General features: G+C 32.7%; 1 protein-coding gene across 1 annotated transcript in view; it reads left to right on the top strand.

The window, feature by feature from the left end:
* LOC123259984 overlaps positions 1-21,183 on the top strand; it is a 46,833-nt gene extending 25,650 nt beyond the window's left edge. Inside the window, exon 3 of the mRNA XM_044720847.1 lies at positions 20,898-21,183. Coding sequence (XP_044576782.1) covers positions 20,898-20,954 — 57 coding nt within the window. The 3' untranslated portion in view covers positions 20,955-21,183. The remainder of the gene's footprint in view (positions 1-20,897) is intronic.
* The last annotated feature ends 395 nt before the right edge of the window (positions 21,184-21,578 follow it).

Below are 21,578 nucleotides of genomic sequence, written 5' to 3'. Positions count from 1 at the left end.
AATTAAATTTTTAAAATATTGAAAAATTTAGTGTTTCAATGGCGCTCGAACAGGGACGCTGCCCTTAAATGAATGCCGTCTATTCCTTGTAAAGTTATAAGATTACAAATTCACTTTTCATAAAACTAAAAAGTTACTAAAAATTTAATACTTTACAGAAAATTTATAAAATTTATCTAAATAGCAAAAATTTTCTTATAAAAACTGCAAAATTTATGTAACTAGTAAAAATTTTGCGTTAAAAATTAAATAAATTATAAAATTTATAAAATTAAGTTCTAAATCGACAAAATTTCTTATATTAATTCATTTAGTTCTTAAGCATCATAACTTGAAGATATTCCTATTGTATGAATATCATAAATTATAAAATCGTAAAATCATAATCCTAGCATTGTAAAATCAATTATGCTGATGTCATTTGCTTTATGTTAGCTGAGAAGTACTCTCAGTAGAAATTTAGTAAAAGCATCTTAGTAATAACTTTATCGATGTACAAATCTCTACAAATCTATTGTCTACTGTACTTTGTGTGCCGGGTCGTAAGCCATAAACACGTTGCGCGCTCGGGCTAAAGTAAACATAACCCAAGGTCTCGTTACTCGAACGTCTTTCGAGAAATCGGTCATCATATACCACGTATTGAAACGTTCGGAAATAAAATAAAGTCTTTTAGATTTATCTCTCTACAAAATATCTTTTGTTTAGCCGAAACTAAACCTCTTATTCAGTTTCATTATTTGGAGTAAAGATTTAGTAGAAAATATTTTATTATTAAAACTAAATACCGCTGCTAAAATAATTTATTTTATTTAATCTTACAGTTCGAATTTCGATAATTATATTAATATTATTTATTACGAGTATTAAACTTAACATTAACGTTAAAATTTAGGGATTAAATTAATAACACTGAGTATCGAATACTCATTAAATAAATCCGGGATTATAAAATTTACTTTGAATGCGTCACCGAGAAAATTAATCATCGAGAAAATTTAGGATTAAAAATCTTTGTCAGGTGTGTCATTATAAAATAATACTCTGAAAATTTAATCCACCCGGAAAATAATTAAATAAAATTTAATATCAAAGTTATTCAAAATGCTTCCTCGTACCCCAGTTAATCGCTTCTCGGTACCCGTCAGCCGTAATACAAATCAGATCCCACAAAATCCCAATCCAGTTGTATCAAATCAAAATTTATTAAATTTTAATCCGACTCAAGTCCCTAGTACAAGGCTTTACCCACAATTATCAGACGATTTACTTGGACTGGATAACTCACAAAATGACTTACACAACAGTACTGGTTACAACAACAATACTGATCCGACTCAGGTAATTCGTAATGATTTGAGCGGAGTACAAGACCTAGTGAACCCCGCAGATACAAGCGGTAACGATACAAGCCGAGTTCAAGACTTATTAGACCCGATAAATACAAATAATAATAACGCAAGTAGAGCACAAGGCCCTAAAAATACAAACAGTGCAACTCAAACTATTGAGGAAGTAGTTAGACAACTAAGATCTGAAGCAGAGGCCTGGAAAGCTGCCTATCATCAGTTAATGCCACCCTTTGCTAGTACCCTAGCTTTACGATGTCCGAAACGGTAAATAATAATAATAATCCTGCCAATAACACATACGCGTTTCAGCTGCGGGAATTATTCCCAAGTTCAAATTTTTCAGCGGAAAATCACTTTATGTTGTCAGCACCTCGCTTTCCTCCTCCGAGTATACCTCCATCCTCTACAGTACAAAACTCGACGCTCGGTGGGGCTGCGCATTTACCGTACGCGCCGCTGTATATCCCACCACTCGTACCGCCGATGCCTCAGCATCTACCAGCTACACATGTATAATCACACACCACGTTACCGTATGTAACTCAAATCTATACAGCACCACCGATGCCATACTATGTACCAGGTAAACACGCACAGTCACACACTACTGTACCTCACGTGACACATACTTATACAGCACCGATCGCCTCTTTTCACGTGCCTGCGTCGCAGACACAGCAATACACATATACTATTCCAGGCATAGTCCCAAGCGCTGCTCCCTCGTACATGTACCCGAGTACAGTCGCATCCTTACGGACTAATGACATTTGCCGAACTGCAAAATCATGGAATATTTTCTTTCCCCCACGCGATTCATCTATTAAATTAGATGCTGAAAAATTCATTAAAACCTGAGAACAACGAATGGTCAGTAATGATATCACTTTAGAAAATTTTAAGCCGGTTATTGCTTCAACACTAACAGGTAGCATTTTAGATTGGTGTTATCAGAATGAACATTTATTTATTAACTGGTTAGTTTTCAAAACTCACTTTAAAGTATAGCAAACCCACCAATCAGATGAAACTTTACTACAAGAAATTTATTCTTATTGCCAAGCCGATGACGAACTCGGAGTCACGTTTATTAACCGAATGCAATGCGCGTTTGCTCAGTTAGACGAGCCCTTGCCTGAACACCAACATATTCGAATTATTATTCAAAAATTCAATTCAAAATTTCGACTCAAATTCGGTGAAGATCACATTGATACGTACTTGATATTATATAAACGCGTTAGTGCTTGGCAATCAGTCGTAGATTCTTGTCAACGCTCACATAATAACGAAAAAGCGAAATTTAACACTTATTCCGATTATAATTCAAAAACTCGAACAAAATTTAATACTGTTACCAAATCGGAATTAAAGAATTCCAATAAGATGACGATTAAATCGGAAAAAGAACAAAAGACCACGCTTTTTGCATTGTCGAATCTAAGCCCAGTTAACTCACGTAACGAAATTCCAAAAAATGACCACTCGGACGTACTTGTATCCGTAATAACTAATTACCAAGCCGCGATGCAGGACATGTTCGAAAATTTACAAAAGAAACTTAACCAAGTACTTTCATAGACTGACTGCGACCGTTGTGGACGCTGCAGTCTGTTGTTCACGAACCACAGACGAGATACGATAAAGAGCTGGTTTACGACTCTACGAAAAACCCAAATCCTGAAAAACAAGGAGTTGCTCCGGTGATCTCTAACAAACCAACTAAGGCTCACATATCCGCGATCCAAACCCTTAAGGCACCTATTTCTTTAACTAGTGCCCCAGTTAGGTCAGTTTCTAACAACTGCGAACGAAATACTTCGGAAAATAGTTCAGAAACCCCTGATATTAACCAAAACGAATTAGATTACGAGTATATAGTAGGGCGGTTCATTTCCGCAAAGTTTTTTTTTTTCGCTGTTCATGCAAAATATTAATCTACAAATAGAAAAAGAAATTTTTACCAAGTTTGACCTCTTAATATTATTTTTAAGTACTTACAATTTAAATTTAAAATTTTCCGATTCAAAATGCATGTAAAAAATTCTTTTTTTTTTTTTTTTTAAATTTCTAATGCTTACACGGCTTTTACAATATTGCAAATCGGTTTGATAGACCTTGTGGGGAATTTTACGTTCTTCAAAATAGCCTTCGAGTTTTTAACTTCCCGCTAAAAATCTCAGATTTTCAAAAATCGGGAAGTTATTGTTTTTACCCCGTTTGGCAAAAATCGAGTTTTCATCAGATCTCGACGTTTGAAGGTCACAGGAAGCTTCCCTGACTACCCCCGCGATGTTGTCACTATGTCTGTATGTATGTATGTATGTGTGTGTGTGTGTGTGTGTGTGTGTGTGTGTGTGACTATGTGACTCGCTTATAACTTTTGAACGGTTGAACCGATTTCATCGCGGTTGGTGCCATTCGAAAGGGCTACGCTGAACTTAGATTTCCTGAGAATTTGAACCGATTCGGACCGATAGATTTTAAGAAATCTTGAAAAATCTTAAAAAAAATAAGAAAAAAATCATTTTTGAAAGTAGTTTTTTTGGAATATCTTTTAAACGGCTCTATCGATCAACTTCAAAAACTAATCCGCCCTTAAGCTTGAAAAACCACGCCGATCGGCGTCAACCCGATCAAAATCGGTTGATTCGTTCGAGAGATAGCGTGAACGAAAGAAAACCGAAAAACCGAAAAAGTATTTTTTCACATAACTTCGTCATTTCTTCTCGGATCGTTTTGATGATATAGAATAATTTCAGAAGTTAAAAAACCGCGTCGATTGCCGCCAAAAACGTGGAAATCGGTTGATTAGTTCGAGAGATATCCTCGACGAAATATTTGGAAATAAGGATTTTTTCAACATAACTTCGACATTTTTTGGAATAACTTTCAAACAGCTCTACCGATCGATTCCAAAAACTAATCAGCTCTTAACATCATAAAACCACGTCGATTGCCACCAAGCTGGTCAAAATCGGTTGATTCGTTCGAGAGATATCGTGAACGAAAGAAAACCGAAAAAAGTGTTTTTTCAGAGTTACTCCGAAATTTCTAGTTTGACCAATTTAAACTTAGAAATTATTTATAAGGCTTAAAAAACTACGTAGAATGCCGCCAACCGCGTAAAAATCGGTTCATTCATTCAAAAGTTATTGCGGTATGAACATTCAAAAAATAGTGTTCCATGAAACTTCTATCAGACTTTTGAGCTCAAAGAGCTCAAAAGCATAGAAAAGGTATCTTTTTGAGCTCGGAGAGCTTAAAACAACACACAGATTGTACTTTTGAGCTCGAAGAGCTCAAAAAAGCGGCCAGGTATTAACGGAATTAGCGGGAAGTTGCAGGGATGGCCTTTAGGGTCAACCGTTTTCCTAATTTTTTTTTTGTGTAACTCACACTGGTTCACCAGTAGGAGTCGTCGAAGTACAGTTTTTGAAAAAAATATATTTTCTTCTAATTTTTCGAGCAAACCGCCGAAAGTAGGAAGAAAAAAAGGACTGACTCATAGAAAAAAAAATTATCTGACCAATATTTAATGAATTTACAGCGGATTTTTTACTCGCGATTTTTTCTCACATATTCTGTAAACTCACATTAAGATGATCCTCTCCACATTCCTTTCTCAATCCTTTCCTACCAATATCCTATTACGTGAATGTGGAACGCTTCACGTAATAATTACCGTAACTCCTATTTTTTTCCGCTTCACAGCATTATTTATATTTGTACTGAAAATTTGAAAATTAAGATGAACTTTTTTTTTTTGAGAAAAAAGATTTTTTTATTTTAATTTTCGAATGTTTTCGTTTGTCGTTTTTTTTTGCATTCAAATTTACTGATAAAGCGAGGCAAATTGAGTGCAAAACAAAAAAAAATCAATTTTTCATTTTTCTGAAAATTGCAGCACGATAATGGATAAAATCTTATTCCTTTAATTTTTTCAAAATTTTGATTACTCGGGGCGGAAAAACTACTCAATCGATCAATCTGAAAATTTACAGGGTTTTTAGATGTACATTGAGGTGTGAAAATTCCTGCAATGTCTATCTTCCCCGTCGATATTTGTTAAGATACAATCGATCAACCAAAATAACGGAAAAGGTCACTTTTTTCTACTTTATTTAAAGCGGTACCGTACATCGATAAGATTTTTCTTTCTAAAATTTTTTTATGAGATTTTGTTGGGAATTTCTTCCAATTTCCAAAACTGTCCTTTTTTTGCAGTGCGATTATTGGTTGCAGAGATATTGATGGTTAAAGATAGAAACGTCCTTTTTTGTCTAATCTCGGATATCTCCGCAACAAATGGTCGTATCAAGCTAAACGAAAAAAGAAATTAAATCTGAATAAACAGGCTATCTGTTCCATATGGTCGCTTTGCCTGAAAAATTTTTCGGAGCCCGTAGAGCGAAAAAAAAAAAATTCAAAAATTTGGAAATTTTTTTTTGCTCTATTTCTTCTGATCATGTTGAAACTGTAATTCCTAAATTTTGACTTAGAGATATAAAAACTAGAGTCTTAGCGCTTTAAAATCCATCTTTTATTTATGCGATACAATCATTTTCCGCTGAAATACAGCCCGTCAAAAATCTACAAAAAAATTGCATTTTTTTTTTATTCCCTTAAGGGGTTATATACAGTTAGACGGCCAAAAAAAAGTGAATTTTCCAGAATTTTTTCTGAGAAAACTTTTAAATTTATTGATCCAAAAATTTATACACATATTATGGTATATTTTAACTGTATTTTAAGACTTAGTACTAGTAAAAATATTTATTTGAAAAAGAGCTACAGCTGATCTCCAGGAGCTCCTCTCAAAAAAGACGTTTTGCGGTGACCACTATATCTCGGAACTGGATCATCTGAAATTAAAAAATCAAACAGATTTCGTTAAAATAATGTTAAATCTAGTACAATCTTTTACACAAAATGGCGGTTTCTCAAAAAAAAAAAAAAATCGATTTTTCACCGAAATTTCGGCCTTAAATTGTTTATAAAAAAAAAAAAATTAGGAAAACGGTTGACCCTAAAGGCCATCCCTGCAACTTCCCGCTAATTCCGTTAATACCTGGCCGCTTTTTTGAGCTCTTCGAGCTCAAAAGTACAATCTGTGTGTTGTTTTAAGCTCTCCGAGCTCAAAAAGATACCTTTTCTATGCTTTTGAGCTCTTTGAGCTCAAAAGTCTGATAGAAGTTTCATGGAACACTATTTTTTGAATGTTCATACCGCAATAACTTTTGAATGAATGAACCGATTTTTACGCGGTTGGCGGCATTCTACGTAGTTTTTTAAGCCTTATAAATAATTTCTAAGTTTAAATTGGTCAAACTAGAAATTTCGGAGTAACTCTGAAAAAACACTTTTTTCGGTTTTCTTTCGTTCACGATATCTCTCGAACGAATCAACCGATTTTGACCAGCTTGGTGGCAATCGACGTGGTTTTATAATGTTAAGAGCTGATTAGTTTTTGAAATCGATCGGTAGAGCTGTTTGAAAGTTATTCCAAAAAATGTCGTTATGTTGAAAAAATCCGTATTTCCAAATATTTCGTCGAGGATATCTCTCGAACTAATCAACCGATTTCCACGTTTTTGGCGGCAATCGACGCGGTTTTTTAACTTCTGAAATTATTTTACATCATCAAAAACGATCCGAGAAGAAATGACGAAGTTATGTGAAAAAAACAGTTTTTTCGGTTTTTTTCGGTTTTATTTCGTTCACGCTATCTCTCGAACGAATCAACCGATTTTGATCGGATTAGCGCCGATCGGCGTGGTTTTTTGACGTTAAGAGCTGATTAGTTTTTGAAATTGATCGATCGAGCCGTTTAAGAGATATTCCAAAAAAACCACTTTCAAAAATGATTTTTTTCTAATTTTTTTTGAGATTTTTTAAAATTTCTCAAAATCTATCGGTCCGAATCGGTTCAAATTCTCAGGAAATTTAAGTTTGGCGAAGTCCTTTCGAATGGCACCAACCGCGATAAAATCGGTTCAACCGTTCAAAAGTTATAAGTGATTCACATACTTACACACACACACACACACACATACAGACATAGTGACAACCTCGCGGGGATAGTCAGGGAAGCTTCCTGTGACCTTCAAACGTCGAGATCTGATGAAAACTCGATTTTTGTAAAACGGGGTGAAAACAATAACTTCCCGATTTTTGAAAATCTGAGATTTTTAGCGGGAAGTTAAAAATATTTATCGGAGAGAAAAAATCTTCGATTCATTACTAAAAAATATATTTAAGAAGGTCGTGTTAAAATTTAAGACTAATCGGTTTAGCCGTTTTCGAGTAATGTAGGTCACTGACTTTGAAAACACCATTTTGAGAAAAACGCGTTTAAAGTTTGGAATGCACTTTACATGGGATAAAAATTTTTTTTTTTTAACTTACATGGAGTTGTCTATTCCAGGACAATATAATACACCCTCCGCCGATTCAGCAGCTTCTAATAACTCAAGCTGATGTTGTCTGCGAGCCATTCTTCCATCTCAGGTGCTCTCACGCGCTCTGAGATCGGAAATGCTCACGCGCTTCTCATCTTCTTTTTCGGCATATAAATGCACATTGGGCCCAACTGTAATTCCTATTGCATTCATATAATACAATAGTGATGCCATTCCTTCATTAAATATGCCAGCAGCTATGTATGTAGCAATTTCCACAGTTTTCGAACCGGCTGGAACAATTTTGGGAGAGATTTTCCAAATCAGTTGATTGCAGCTCTCGTTGTTGTTTTGGTCAAAACCACCTACACATACAACTTCTTGATCACCATAAGGTGCAGCCTTTAAAATTCCTGAGTACGTTTTGGAGTCACCGTCTCCGATGTAATTTTTGTACATGACTTCAAGTTTTTTCAATGAACGTTGGAACATTTCGATGACTGAATCAACTTCCATTTTCCCAGAAGAACCAGAATGATTTGCAGTGCAAGTATCTTCATGTTCTGCATACCATTCCTTATATTCTTCGGTACTGAGTTTCTTCTTCTAAGTTTTACACTGTTGCAGTAGGAACTTTTCACAACAATATCTATGATTTTACCAGAATAGTATCCGATCAATGATGTCACACCGTACAGGGAACTAAACCCTCGCTTTTTCCATGTACCATCGCCAGATACAGTTAATTCTGTCGAATCTTCATTGCCTTGATGTTCGGAAGTCAAATGTTTTTCTTCAGTACAAGTCTGTTGAAAAAGTTTTTCGGTGGCTGTTTTTATGCTGGAGTGAATATTATCTATTATCAAATCGTAAGTGGGCTGTGATATAAAGGCTTGCATGTCCATTAATCCACAAAATTTTGCTGCACCTTTTAACCCTAATCCGAGGACTCTCATGACAAATAAAAATCGTCGATTTATTTCATAAGAATGCGCGACAAAAGGACTAGAATTTATGTTACGATCTGCACACTTATCACACAGCAAAACAATTTTAATACTAAGTCCTCGTTCAGAAGCAGTTTGAAACTTGACATTTCCGTCACAGATCTTATATTTCACATGTTCAGAAATTGCTGCAAATACTATGTTATGTTAAGAGATTTTTTCATTTCTCTGGAAGCCTTCATTTTCACAAAAAATTACACAAAAAAATATGAACAAACTCACAAGTTTACTGCTTGGCTTTGTTGTTTATACTGACTACCACTCTTAAATATTTTCCAGTTTGGGGATAGAAAAATACTAATTTACATTTCAGGTATAGCAAAACACTAACACACTGTTGCTTTACACATCTAAATACATTAGAAGGGAGAATTTACAATAGGCAGGTGCATAAAAGGGATAGCGTTCCAGGTAGGCGCTGCCGCTCCGACCTTGTCCTTCAAGCACTCTGAAACGCCTTTTCAAATTTGCTTGTAACTTTGAAAATATTCACCGGAACGATATGAAATTTTCTGTGTGTATTCTTAAATATATGTACATTAAGGAAGTACGAGCGCCAAGACAACTTTTGATAAAAGGCTTGATTTTTTTTTAATATGAAGTTTAAATATGTCTTAACAAATTCTGAAAATTTGAAGGAGATTGCCCGATTATTTAAATAAATAATTAACTTTAAAGTTGAGCAATTTAACATTGGTCTTATGGGGTAACCTCCAAACATTGATACATTTCTGTATTTTTCTCGTAAAACTGTCGGTGAATATTTTTAAAAAACTTATGGATGAAAGTAAATATATTAGTGATAAATTTAATTAAAAAAAATTAACACTTGCCCGACTAATTAAAGTGTATTAATTAAAAGAAAAATAAATCCCGCCATTAGCCAATGTTAAATGTATATCTATATATTGAGAAAAATCATATGGTTACTGCTTTCCCCTTACCGCGCTAGAGTGGATACTTATCCCCACCCCGCCTAGCGCTCGTACTTCCTTAAGAAAATAAAATAAAAAAAAAATCGATTTTTTGAAGATTCTAACTGTATATAACCCCTTAATTTTTGTGAGTAGTGTATAATCCCATTCTAATTTTATACTCATTGAGAGCTTTCATTTGAGTACCGACATGAATTTTTTCATATATCTTATATATATGATATTTATAAAATATATGAAAAGTGCATGTGGGTACTCAAGGTCAACAACTATTTATAAATAAAAAATCTATTAAATAAACATTTTCCCGTGGACTGAATTGTGAATCTAAACCATTCTGGAATCCACCGGAAGACACACAAAAAATTCCATTAAAATCAGTCCAGCCGTTTCGGAAGAGTTCAGTAACAAACACACGCACAGAAGAAATATATAAAGATGTAAGAAAATCCAGACTGCTCGGATTGGGATTTAAACCTAGAACCTCCCGATTACATGTTGGCTGCACTTTAATTTTGAATTTTTCTATTTTCTAATATTTACGATTTTTTTTAAATGTTTTTTTTTTATAAACCATTTTTTAATTATAACGTACAAAGGAAAATTATCAAATTCGGTCCAGTAATTTATTTTTATAAATAAAGATATAGATTTTATACGGTGGTTGAGTATTCTTATATTTTCTAAATTCCCGCGCAATTTTCTTAATTTTTTCTTTCATAAGAACCTTTTCCTGACAATAACAAACTCATTAAAAAAAGAATTAGTGAAATTGGTCCAGCCGTTAACGCGTGATGGCATGACCAAGAGAAATAAGGATTCATTTCTATATATATAGATTAAGTTTTGTTAAGTTATCGTTGACCCCCTGCGGAAAATTGGTTATAATATATACGATACAACCGGCTTTGTCTCTACTCTCACAATTTTTAACGGATCTCCATCAAACTTCGCGTTCATATTCTACGGATAATTACCGAGGTTAAGTTTAAAGATGACTTGAATCAGTCGGTTATTTTAGAAATACGAGCTGATTTAGAATTTCAAAAAATTTCGAAAAATTCAATTTTTTTTTTTGTTTTCCTTGCTATAACTTTTGAATGCGATATCTTTTCATATTTCCATAAATTGAATCTTAAAGTTGATTTAATCAAATTAAATTTCCATGCTTATTTATTTCTCTCAATCAATTAGATCAGGAATAGGAGCAGATTAAAAATTTCAATAATCGCGAAAAAATTCTACTATTTTTAATCCTCTGTGCAATTACTTTCAAATAAGCTTCAATTCCAGTACCATATCATCTGAGTCTCAAAATTATGTTCTATTCCGCTATGCTAATTATAAAATTTGCTTTTGCAATAGTCTTTAACTTTCCGTTAAGAAAATCAAAGATTTTCAAAAATTGGAGTTATTTGTTTTACCCCGTTTTGCAAAAATTGAGTTTTCATAAGATCTCGACGTTTCAAGGTCTCAGGAAGCTTCCCTGACTACCCCCGGGCGATGGTGTCTGTACGTCTTTATGTGTATGTGTGTGTGTGTGTGTGTGTGTGTGTGTGTGTGTGTGTGTGTGTATACGTCTTTATGTGTGTGCGCGCGCGTGTGTGTGTGTGTGTGTGTACACGCGCGTGTGTGTGTGTGTGTTTTTTTTTTTTTTTTTTTTTATTAAGGGGGGGAATCCTTTTTACGGATTCTAGGCATAGCTGTTTGGCCTGGATATGTGGCGACTCGACTAAAGGCTAAGGTTTTATTCTTTCCTCCTTCTAATTGGCGTCATTTGCTCTTCTTCTTTCTATGGACCGCAGGTCTGAGAGGACTCCCGTGACAAACGTGTTTGTGGCATTCCAGCCTCTGATGACAGCATTGCTTCTACTATTGTCTCTGGTTGGATTTTCCTCTTCAGGATATTCTCCAGCTCATCTCGCTGTGGATAAAAACGTGGGCACTCAAAGAAGACGTGCTCTGCATCTTCATTGACTCCTGAGCAGGACGGGCACTCTGGGGAATTATTATGCTTAAAGCGGTGGAGATACGCCCGGAAACAGCCGTGTCCTGATAACATCTGCGTAAGATAATAGTTGACCTAACCGTGACTCCGGTTGTGTGTGTGCACGGAAAGAAAATTGTACGAAAAATTACAATGAAAACTTCGTAATTTTTAGTATAGAACATTGTAGTGCCGGACCAGAACTGAAACATCGTAATTGACACGATGCAACATCGTAAATTTCTATCACTCATATAAAAAAGAAGTTTAGGTCACCGAAAAAATAATTCTGTATCACTGAGGAATCGAACCCGGTGTTCTCTCGGCCACAAGTCCAAGGTTTATCCCCTTACACTATCGGAAGGAATATGTAAATTTCTGTTCAGTCACATAATAAGACCCTCCATGCGGTAGTTGGTCACCTTTCAGTGGTGGTGTCGCAAACTACTAGACTCGTAGTCAACTCGGCTTGACTAAACTTAGATTTTAAATACTATTAAGACAAATTTTAGAGCTTTTGATTTTGAGAAATCTGAAAAAAAACTACGAAAAAAAATTTTTTCAAATGTAATTTTTTTTGAATAACTTTTAAACAGCTTGACCGATCAATTCCAAAAACTCATCAATTCTTAACATCAGAAAATCACGTCGATCGCTGCCAGTCCGGGCGAAATCAGTTAATTCGTTCGTGAGTGATTGTTGTTGAAAGAAAACCGAAAAAAAATGTTTTTTTCACATTTCTTTTCGGATCGTTTCTTTTCGACATTTCTTTTCGGATCGTTTTTAATAAAATAAAATAATTTTTAGAGCTCAAAAAACTGCTTCGATCACCGCCAAGAACGTAAAAATCGGTTAATTGATTCGAGAGATATCTTCGATGGAACATTTGAAAGCAAGGATTTTTTTAACATAACTCTGATATTTTTTGGAAAAACTTTTAAACGACTTTACCGATCGATTCCAAAAACTAATCAGGTCTTAACATAAAAAAATCGGTTTATTCGTTCGTGAGTTATCGTTGACGATAGAAATCCGAAAAAAGTGTTTTTTCGAAATGACTCCGAAATTCTTGGTTCGATCAAATTAAACTTACAGATTCTTTATGGTGCTTAATAATTTGCGTCGAATACTGCCAACCGCGTGAAAATCGGTTCATTCATTCAAAGGTTATTGCGGTTTGAAAATTTGAAAAATTGTGTTTTATAAAACTTCTATCAGACTTTTGAGTTCGAAGAGCTCAAAAGCATAGAAAAGCTCAGAGAGCTCAAAATAAGACATAAATTGTATTTTTGAGCTCGGAGAGCTCAAGAACATCATTACTGCAATTTTAAGCACCTAGGTATGAACTTAGCGGGAAGTTGCACGGATGGCCTTCAGGATCTACCGTTTTTCTAATTGCATGCTTTAAGCGTGAAGCGCGCAGGTATGCTCTCCTCTCGCCTAAACATCGTGATTTCGATTAAAACGCGATTTTCATAATTTAAACTAAACAAATTATGGATAAAAAGCATATTGAAATAAATATGTCGGAAAAGCATTATTAGGGGCGTTAGTACAGTCCATTGGATTCGTTTATTCAATTATTTATTAATTTAGAATAATTAAAATATAACACTGATCTAAATTTTGAAATATAATGTACGCTAACTTGTATAAACAATATTACGATTAATTATCCAAATATAATTAATATACAAGGTAAAAGCGCTGGGGAATGAGACCGAGAACGAATCCGGGGTCAGGAGGATATATTCGATGTCTTTACTTGATCAATGCTCAACGAGAACTACTCGTCTCAGTACCCTAAGTACTTCTTCTCTCAAAAAATATTTCGACAGCCCTCATTGTCTGTCGATATCTTTAACTGTATACTTTTTACTTCTATCCTGTGACCTCGGCTACGTTTGGTGACCATTGTCACTCTGGACTCAAGCCCATTGCCATAACCATAAAAATTATAATCGGCTTAAGTTATAAATAATTATTAAATATTCTATGCTTTACAATTTTTCTTAAAACTAACAGACAAACTAAAATATTGGGAATTCCCCTATCTCTAGGAAAACTTAACTCCATATTGTCTCCGACACGGCCAACCTGACGATCACACGTCCTCGGGTGCATATCTAAATATTTTATTACAAGCTATGTCATATTTTTTTTTTTTTTTGAAAATATAACTTTTCTTTGTTCAGAGGCTAATTCAAGTGACAAAAACTTTCGATTATCAAATCAAATAAAATTAGTTTTCTTGAGGATGCCTTTTCAAAATTTCTATGATTGTCTATTCCAGCGATAACATGCAAGCTATATTCACTGCCACCCCAGGTATAGACCCTTAGCACTCACAATGGTCTGCAACTGTATACATCATACAGTAAAACTGTGTACCCACATAGTAATCCAACTATGTACACCTCAAGCCCCCGCCACATTGTCAACCACGCATGACATATGTAGTGCAGCTTACAACATCTCTGGCCCCCGCCATCTCACCAGCTGGCCTTCGCGCCCTGACAATTTTGATAAACAAAATTGATTCAAACTACCCTGAGTTTGCAGTTGCGACTACAGACTGGCGCAGATAGTGCAGCCAACAACTTCATCTCTGGCCCCCGCCATCTCACCAGCTGGCCTTCGCGCCCTGACAATTTTGATAAACAAAATTGATTCAAACTACCCTGAGTTTGCAGTTGCGACTACAGACTGGCGCAGATAGTGCGGCCAACAGATTTCTTTTGTCCCCGCCACTTCACCAACTGGCCTGTCATACCCTAGCCAAATCACTCTAGATTTGCTTGTACGACCTACATCTTGGAGCAAGTGGTGCGACCTCAAGAAAAAATCTTTTCTTATTGCCACCACATGTAAAATCTTATCTGAATTGCTACGCAATTGTTCCGTAATAGAATTACGCGAAAAGAAATCAGCGTGAGCCATTCGTTTACCTTCTCTATACACGATATCAAATTTAAAAATCTGTAAGAAATCCCCCCAACGGTGAACCCTTGGTGTTAAGTCAGCCTTTTTCTGAGAAGCTTTTAACGAATTACAATCCGTAATTACTAGGAACAGTCGGCCATGCAAATAATAGCGGAAAACTTTACTCCGTTAAATACAACTAAAGTCTCTATTCATATGGATGATATCGCGACTCAGCTGAACTAGTAGCTTTGCTATAATACTCGATAACTCTATTTGAACCATTAAATTTTTGCATTAATATAACCCCATAGCCATCAGAGCTAGCATCTGTATGCAACTCTATAGGAAAGTTCGGATTGAAGATCAATAGTACATGCTCACTAGTCAATACAGAGATTACTTTCTGACGGATATTTTCATGTACCTCAGTCCATTCAATATTTCTTTTGCTACCTGAGGTCAGAGGGTATAAGGGTTTTGTTACCTGTGGGTTTCGAGAAACGAGTATTTCGAAAAATTAACAGAGAATACGGATTTAATGAAAATAACAACTAGTTTTTGAAGTCTGTCTAACGTTTCCTCGATAGTTGAAGCTATAATCATAATACCATCCATATACACAATGACGTATGTATACGCAAATTATCCGAGGGATCTTACAACAGCGCGTTAAAAGATAGACGGTGCGTTCTTTAAGCCAAATGACATGGTCAAATATTCATATTTTCTATCAGACGTTACGAACACCGTTTGGTCAATCGATTCTGTCTCAACAGGGACTTGGTGGAATCTGCTAGCTATATCTCAGCACGTGAAATATTTTACATTAGAATTTCGAGCTATCTGATTAGCAATAAGGGGTAATAAAAATTTATCGTTAATTGTATTATCATTTAATGAATGATAATCAACATATAGATGATCCAAAACATCTTACTTTTTTAACCAATAATATAGGGCTTGCAAAAGATGAACGATTGGTACTTATAACATTTGCTTTCAATAGTTCATCTACTCTTTCTTTTACTACCTGCCTTTCCTCAATACTAAGACAATACGGTCGCCCTTGTACACTTACATTAGGGTCAACTAAACATATTTTAAGTACCCCAGTATTAACACAAGTACTTGGAAACCCCTTAATAAATGAATCTGTATATTCTTTTAATCTGTATCAATATCATTAAAATGTATTTTACTAATAGATTTGAGTTTATTACACGCATTAACCTGATTACTTTTAGATAAGTTAAATTATTTGAAGTTATGATTACATCAAATCCTTGCCCAAGAATTTTACGACTAATAAATATGTCACATTTTAAATAATCATGTGCAATAGTATGAAAAAGTATCTTTAACTTATGGCTTTTAATAGATATGTCAAACAAAATTTGTATAGTACAGTTCACGCTAACATTTTCAATACCCTTCAGAATTGTTAAATTATTTTTCTGTTTTCCTGCGATCCTAGTCGCAATACTTTCTTTGACCAATGAGCATTCTGCTCCTGAATTAAACCAAAATAAAAACGACTCACCACGATGTATTACAAAACCTGGCAGAGTTGTCACGGTGCAGGAATTGATTCGCCACTCAATAGATCCCTTAAAAAGCGTCGATTGCTGCAATAATTAATGAACTGTCTCCCAGAAGACATTCCACCAAACACACATTCACTGTCGCACACCAAGTAAACGAATCCGCGTTTGAATTTCCCGGGTTAAATTTCGGTAGTGAAATACTACGATTCAGTGACGCCGATTTTGTGATAGCCTTCATTAGCTTCACAATACTTTTGCTTTGCATTTCCAAAAATAGTTTTAAATTGCTCAGAGGAGAATGCAGCAAATGATTCTGATCCCACTTCTGATGTCGGAAAAGCATTATTAGGGTCGTTAGTACTGTCTATTGGATTCGTTTATTCAATTATTTATCAATTTAGAATAATTAAAATATAACACTGATCTAAATTTTGAAATTTAATGTACGCTAACTTGTATAAACAATACTACGATTAATTATCCAAATATAATTAATATACAAGGTAAAAGCGCTGAGGAATGAGACCGAGAACGAATCCGGGGTCAGGAGGATATATTCGATGTCTTTACTTGATCAATGCTCAACGAGAACTACTCGTCTCAGTACCCTAAATACTTCTTCTCTCAAAAAATATTTCGACAGCCCTCATTGTCTGTCGATATCTTTAACTGTATACTTTTTACTTCTATCCTGTGACCTCGGCTACGTTTGGTGACCATTGTCACTCTGGACTCAAGCCCATTGCCATAACCATAAAAATTATAATCGGCTTAAGTTATAAATAATTATTAAATATTCTATGCTTTACAATTTTTCTTAAAACTAACAGACAAACTAAAATATTGGGAATTCCCTTATCTCTAGGAAAACCCAGCTCGATATTATCTCCGACAAATAATAGTAACTACAAAACAAGTTAAAAAAAATTTCTTATCGATTAAATAAGATTTCTCAGAAAAAACTCGTTTTTCTGATGAATTAAATGAATAAAAGCGTGGTTTTCACGGGAGCACTGCCTGGGTAAAAAAGATTATGTGCAATTATATATAATTTTATATGAATCATGTATAATTATATATGATTCATATATAATTGTATATGATTCATGTATAATTATTCAGAGTTATATATAATTGTATATAATTCTGGATATATTTTTTCCTTAATTTTGTATATTTATATATAATTATGCAGAATTATGCATAATCATATATAGTAGACTGTGCCAAATAAATCGAAGATTTTTTTTTTTTTCGGTCTCATATCAACATTTCGTTAAGAGTTACGAAAAAAAAATTGCGTCAAAATTTGAGCCCTTTATCTTCCCTTCATCTTTCAGTTAGCGCTCGCAAAAATAATTTTCGCCAAAAAAAGTTTTTTTTTCACTTATTTTTCGTTATAGAAAATTCAATATACCAAATATGAAAAAACCTTTGGTATGGTTTTGTAGGAAATTAAATTTTCTACAATGATGATTTTTCGTTGAATTTAAAGAATCAACAGCTTCTTTTTAATAGCTAATTTAATTAAAATTTGTTCGATAATTTTTGTTTTCAATTATTGATGGACACGTATTAAACTACTTTTTAACGAAAAGAACTAACTAATACTATTTTTCTAGGAATATTTATGATCTAAAAAAATAGTTTTTATGCTTTAATCGATTGTAGTATGGCACTATAGAAGTTAAAAATAATTTTATTAAAAAAAATAATGAAGACAAAAAGATTAATTTTTTCGTAATTTTTTATTCATAAGTCTCATTGACTTAAAAATTATTCATGCTTCAAAATTAATAAAATATATCTTTTTCTGTCATTTTTATTCGTTAACGGATTCTTCTATAGCGCTCGTAACTCAAAACAGCAGTTGTAGTCTAGTCAACAAGTGCCTTTTCGGTTAACTTTCTTCAGCAATCTCCGACAATTATTATTGAGGTGTCATTTGATTCGGAATGGCAACTAGATAATTTTTGAAAAAAATGAAGTTCCGCTTGTAAAAATTACAAAAGTTATTTAGATTATAAATATTCCTTGAAAAATTGTATTAGTTAGTTCTTTTCGTTAAAAAGTAGTTTAATACGTGTCGATCAATAATTTAAAACAAAAATTATCGAACAAATTTTAATTAAATTAGCTATTAAAAAGAAGCTGTTGATTCTTTAAATTCAACAAAAAATCATCTTTGTAGAGAATTTAATTTCCTACAAAACCATACTAAGGGTTTTTTCATATTTGGTATATTGAATTTTCTATAACCAAAAAAATCAGTGAAAAAAATCTTTTTTTGGTGAAAATTCTTTTTTTTTTGCGAGCGCTAACTGAAAAATGAAGATAAAGGACTCAAATTTTGACACAATTTTTTTTTCGTAACAACAAAATTTTGACATGGGACCGAAAAAATAAAATCTTCGAATTATTTGGCACAGTCTAATATATAGTTATGTATCGTTTTTTATAATAGTTTAGATGATTTTTGAATCATTATATATAACAACACAAAATTATATATTATAATATAAAATTACATATAATTATGCACAATCATGTATAATTCTCCATATTTCTATAGAAAGTTTTTAGCTATTTTTGTATAATTCTGTAAGAGTATATATAATCATACATAATTATATATAATTCTACGTAATGTTCTCGGTCATTTTGTATAATTCTATATAATTATGTAAAAGTATATAGAACCATGTATAATTCTATATAATTTCATACAATGTTTTTCTCGTGTTTAACCATTTATATAAAATTATATATAATTATATAAAGTTATGTATAGTTTTAAAAATTTATATATGATGTTCTTCGTAATTTTTGTATGATTATAAACAATTATGTATAATTATATCAAATCATATTAAATTATATGATATTATAGATAATGATTTTTCTTAAATTTTTCGTATGATTAAATGAAAATCATACTAAATCTTCAAAGTTGAAAAAAGTGATGACAAAGATTACTTTTTTATAAACAATGATTTTATTTTTAACTAGCATTTACCAACTGCTTCGCTCGCGTTGAAGTCCATCGATAAATATCAAAGATCATTACATTCCAATAGAACTGAATCAATGTGATTCAAATTTTTTGACAAACAATTTTTTTATCTTTCGTGAAAAATAAATTTTTTTCTTTAATAAAAAGTATCCTATGTTACTTCTAATATTTCCAATAATATATTTACAAAGTTTCATGATGATCGGTTAAGTAGTTTTTGCGTGAAAGCGTAACAAACAAACTTACATTTACATTTATAATATTAGTAGGGATTTAAGTCCAATTTTACAATAAAATTACCAAATTCTCTTTGAATTATTTGGTCTCTTACATACAAAATCTTCTACTCTTAATAACTGAAAAACACTTTGTATTTCTCTCAATTTTATTAACAAGTAATTTTCAGATTCTGTAACTGGTATAATATGTTTTACTACTGCTTACATATTTAGATTACTGATCATTTTACTATGTTCAACTTTCAATTCTTCAATTAAAACATACAATTCATTTTCTATAGAAAATAAACAATATAAAAATTAACAATAGTCAAAATAAACAATCTATTAAAAATGTACTGCTTTCATTTAGTTGTATAGGATTTTAAGAAATTTCATAAAATTATATGTAAATCTGATCTTTCTTGGGTTTGAATGTAAATAAATTTAATAGATTCTGTCGGGTACAATATGTGATTCAGACCAGTGAGCAGCGTGCAGGACTGATAACCAGGAGAAGTCGAGTTCAAACCCAGCAGACGCCCGGAATTTTTCATCAGATAAAATAGTTCTTGATTACTACATCATACTCCGAATCGCATTGGTTTTAATATAATTAAAAAAAAAAAAACAATTTTTTTATCCATGTTTAAAAAAAATTAATATAATTATATGTGATCGCATATAATTATATATAATTGGATATAATTATATATAATTATGCCGGGCCATTTTTTAAATCTAATTATACCCAATTATATATAAATTTTTTTATCCGGGTGGGCTTGATAACACCACATCTTTGTCAAAAATCACCTTCACGATTAAATTTTTTTTTTTGTTTTATTCCTGAGGGAGTTTGTCAAAACCCTTGTGAAAATTGCGTGTCAAAATAATTCCGTTTCGATACAGTTAATTTTTTTTTCATATAAATTTAGCTCATGGAATAGCTCATGAGTAGCTTCCTAGCTTTATTATTTAAATTTGAATGGTTCAAATTTCATCAAAACCACGGAGATTTGAATTCAATATAATGCACCAAAATTTTTTGCTTACAACCATAACTAAATCTTCTTCATGGCCTCTTAATACTTACAAACACTTATCCTCAAATGTTCGAAAAAACTCTTATAAGTTTTTAGTAAATTTTTATTACCTTATGTTATTCTATTGATTCTAGTGAAAATGACGTGTTTTGTTGAATACTTGTTTGTTGAATTTCGTTCGTACATGAGTTAACTTAATCACTAAAGTGAATATTTACTTTTAATTGATTCGATACCTCACTCCAGCATGCAGTTTTCACGTCTTACTGTGCACGTGCATTATGAAAATGCACTACCATCATTTTTTATGACGTGCCGAATGAAGTATAACTTTAAAAAAATTTTTTTTCTTAATCTGACGTTTAGTATTTCTCAAAATCAAATATCTGAATCTGTTTCAATTTTTAATCTTAAAATTATACAACAGTATTTATGACAATCTTTAATAACGCACATTTTTTTGTTTTAGTTTCCCAAGGTGATTTTTCAAAGCGCAACGAATTCCGTTACCAATTTTCTTGGATAGGATATCAATATATCTCTAAAACAGTGGTTTGTAGTTCTATAGTAGTATTGTAGTTCTATAGTAGTTCTATAGTAGTTCGATAGAAATATAGTTCTATAGTTCTATAGTTCTATAGAAATATAGTTCTATTATACATAGATTTATTAAATTCGTAATAACAATAATTGTATAACAACAAAAGTGACCAATGTTATCTCAAATGTATTTAAAATCAATCTCTCAAAAGTTCGTAATTGTAAATTAAATATTAAAACCCTCCTATAATAAAGATCAATTTAACAATAACTTGCAGGTACAGATATATTTAATTATTCATTTAGGGATCACTCTCATTGGCCTCCTGCTTGAACGTCTTCTTAAGATAAAGGAGCTATTGATTTAACGGTAAATTATAAGGTCATTCAAAATCACTCCTAAATTTTTGAACAAGTCAACCTAAGACATTCTAGAATTTCCTAACTAAATAAAAAAAATAGAGATAAATAGATATCTGTAAAGTTATCATTGATTAATGATTTATCATAATCTAAACAAGTAAAAAAATTCTAATTAGTGCAACTAATTAGGAAAAAATAGCCAAAAATTTATCATCACAAATAATTTTTTTCGCTTGACTAATAACAG

This window comes from Cotesia glomerata, linkage group LG1 (genome assembly GCF_020080835.1).
Source record: "Cotesia glomerata isolate CgM1 linkage group LG1, MPM_Cglom_v2.3, whole genome shotgun sequence".
NCBI classification, from domain to species: domain Eukaryota; kingdom Metazoa; phylum Arthropoda; class Insecta; order Hymenoptera; family Braconidae; genus Cotesia; species Cotesia glomerata.
Note: the sequence above shows the minus strand (reverse complement) of the source record. Positions and strands in the feature narration are given on the sequence as shown.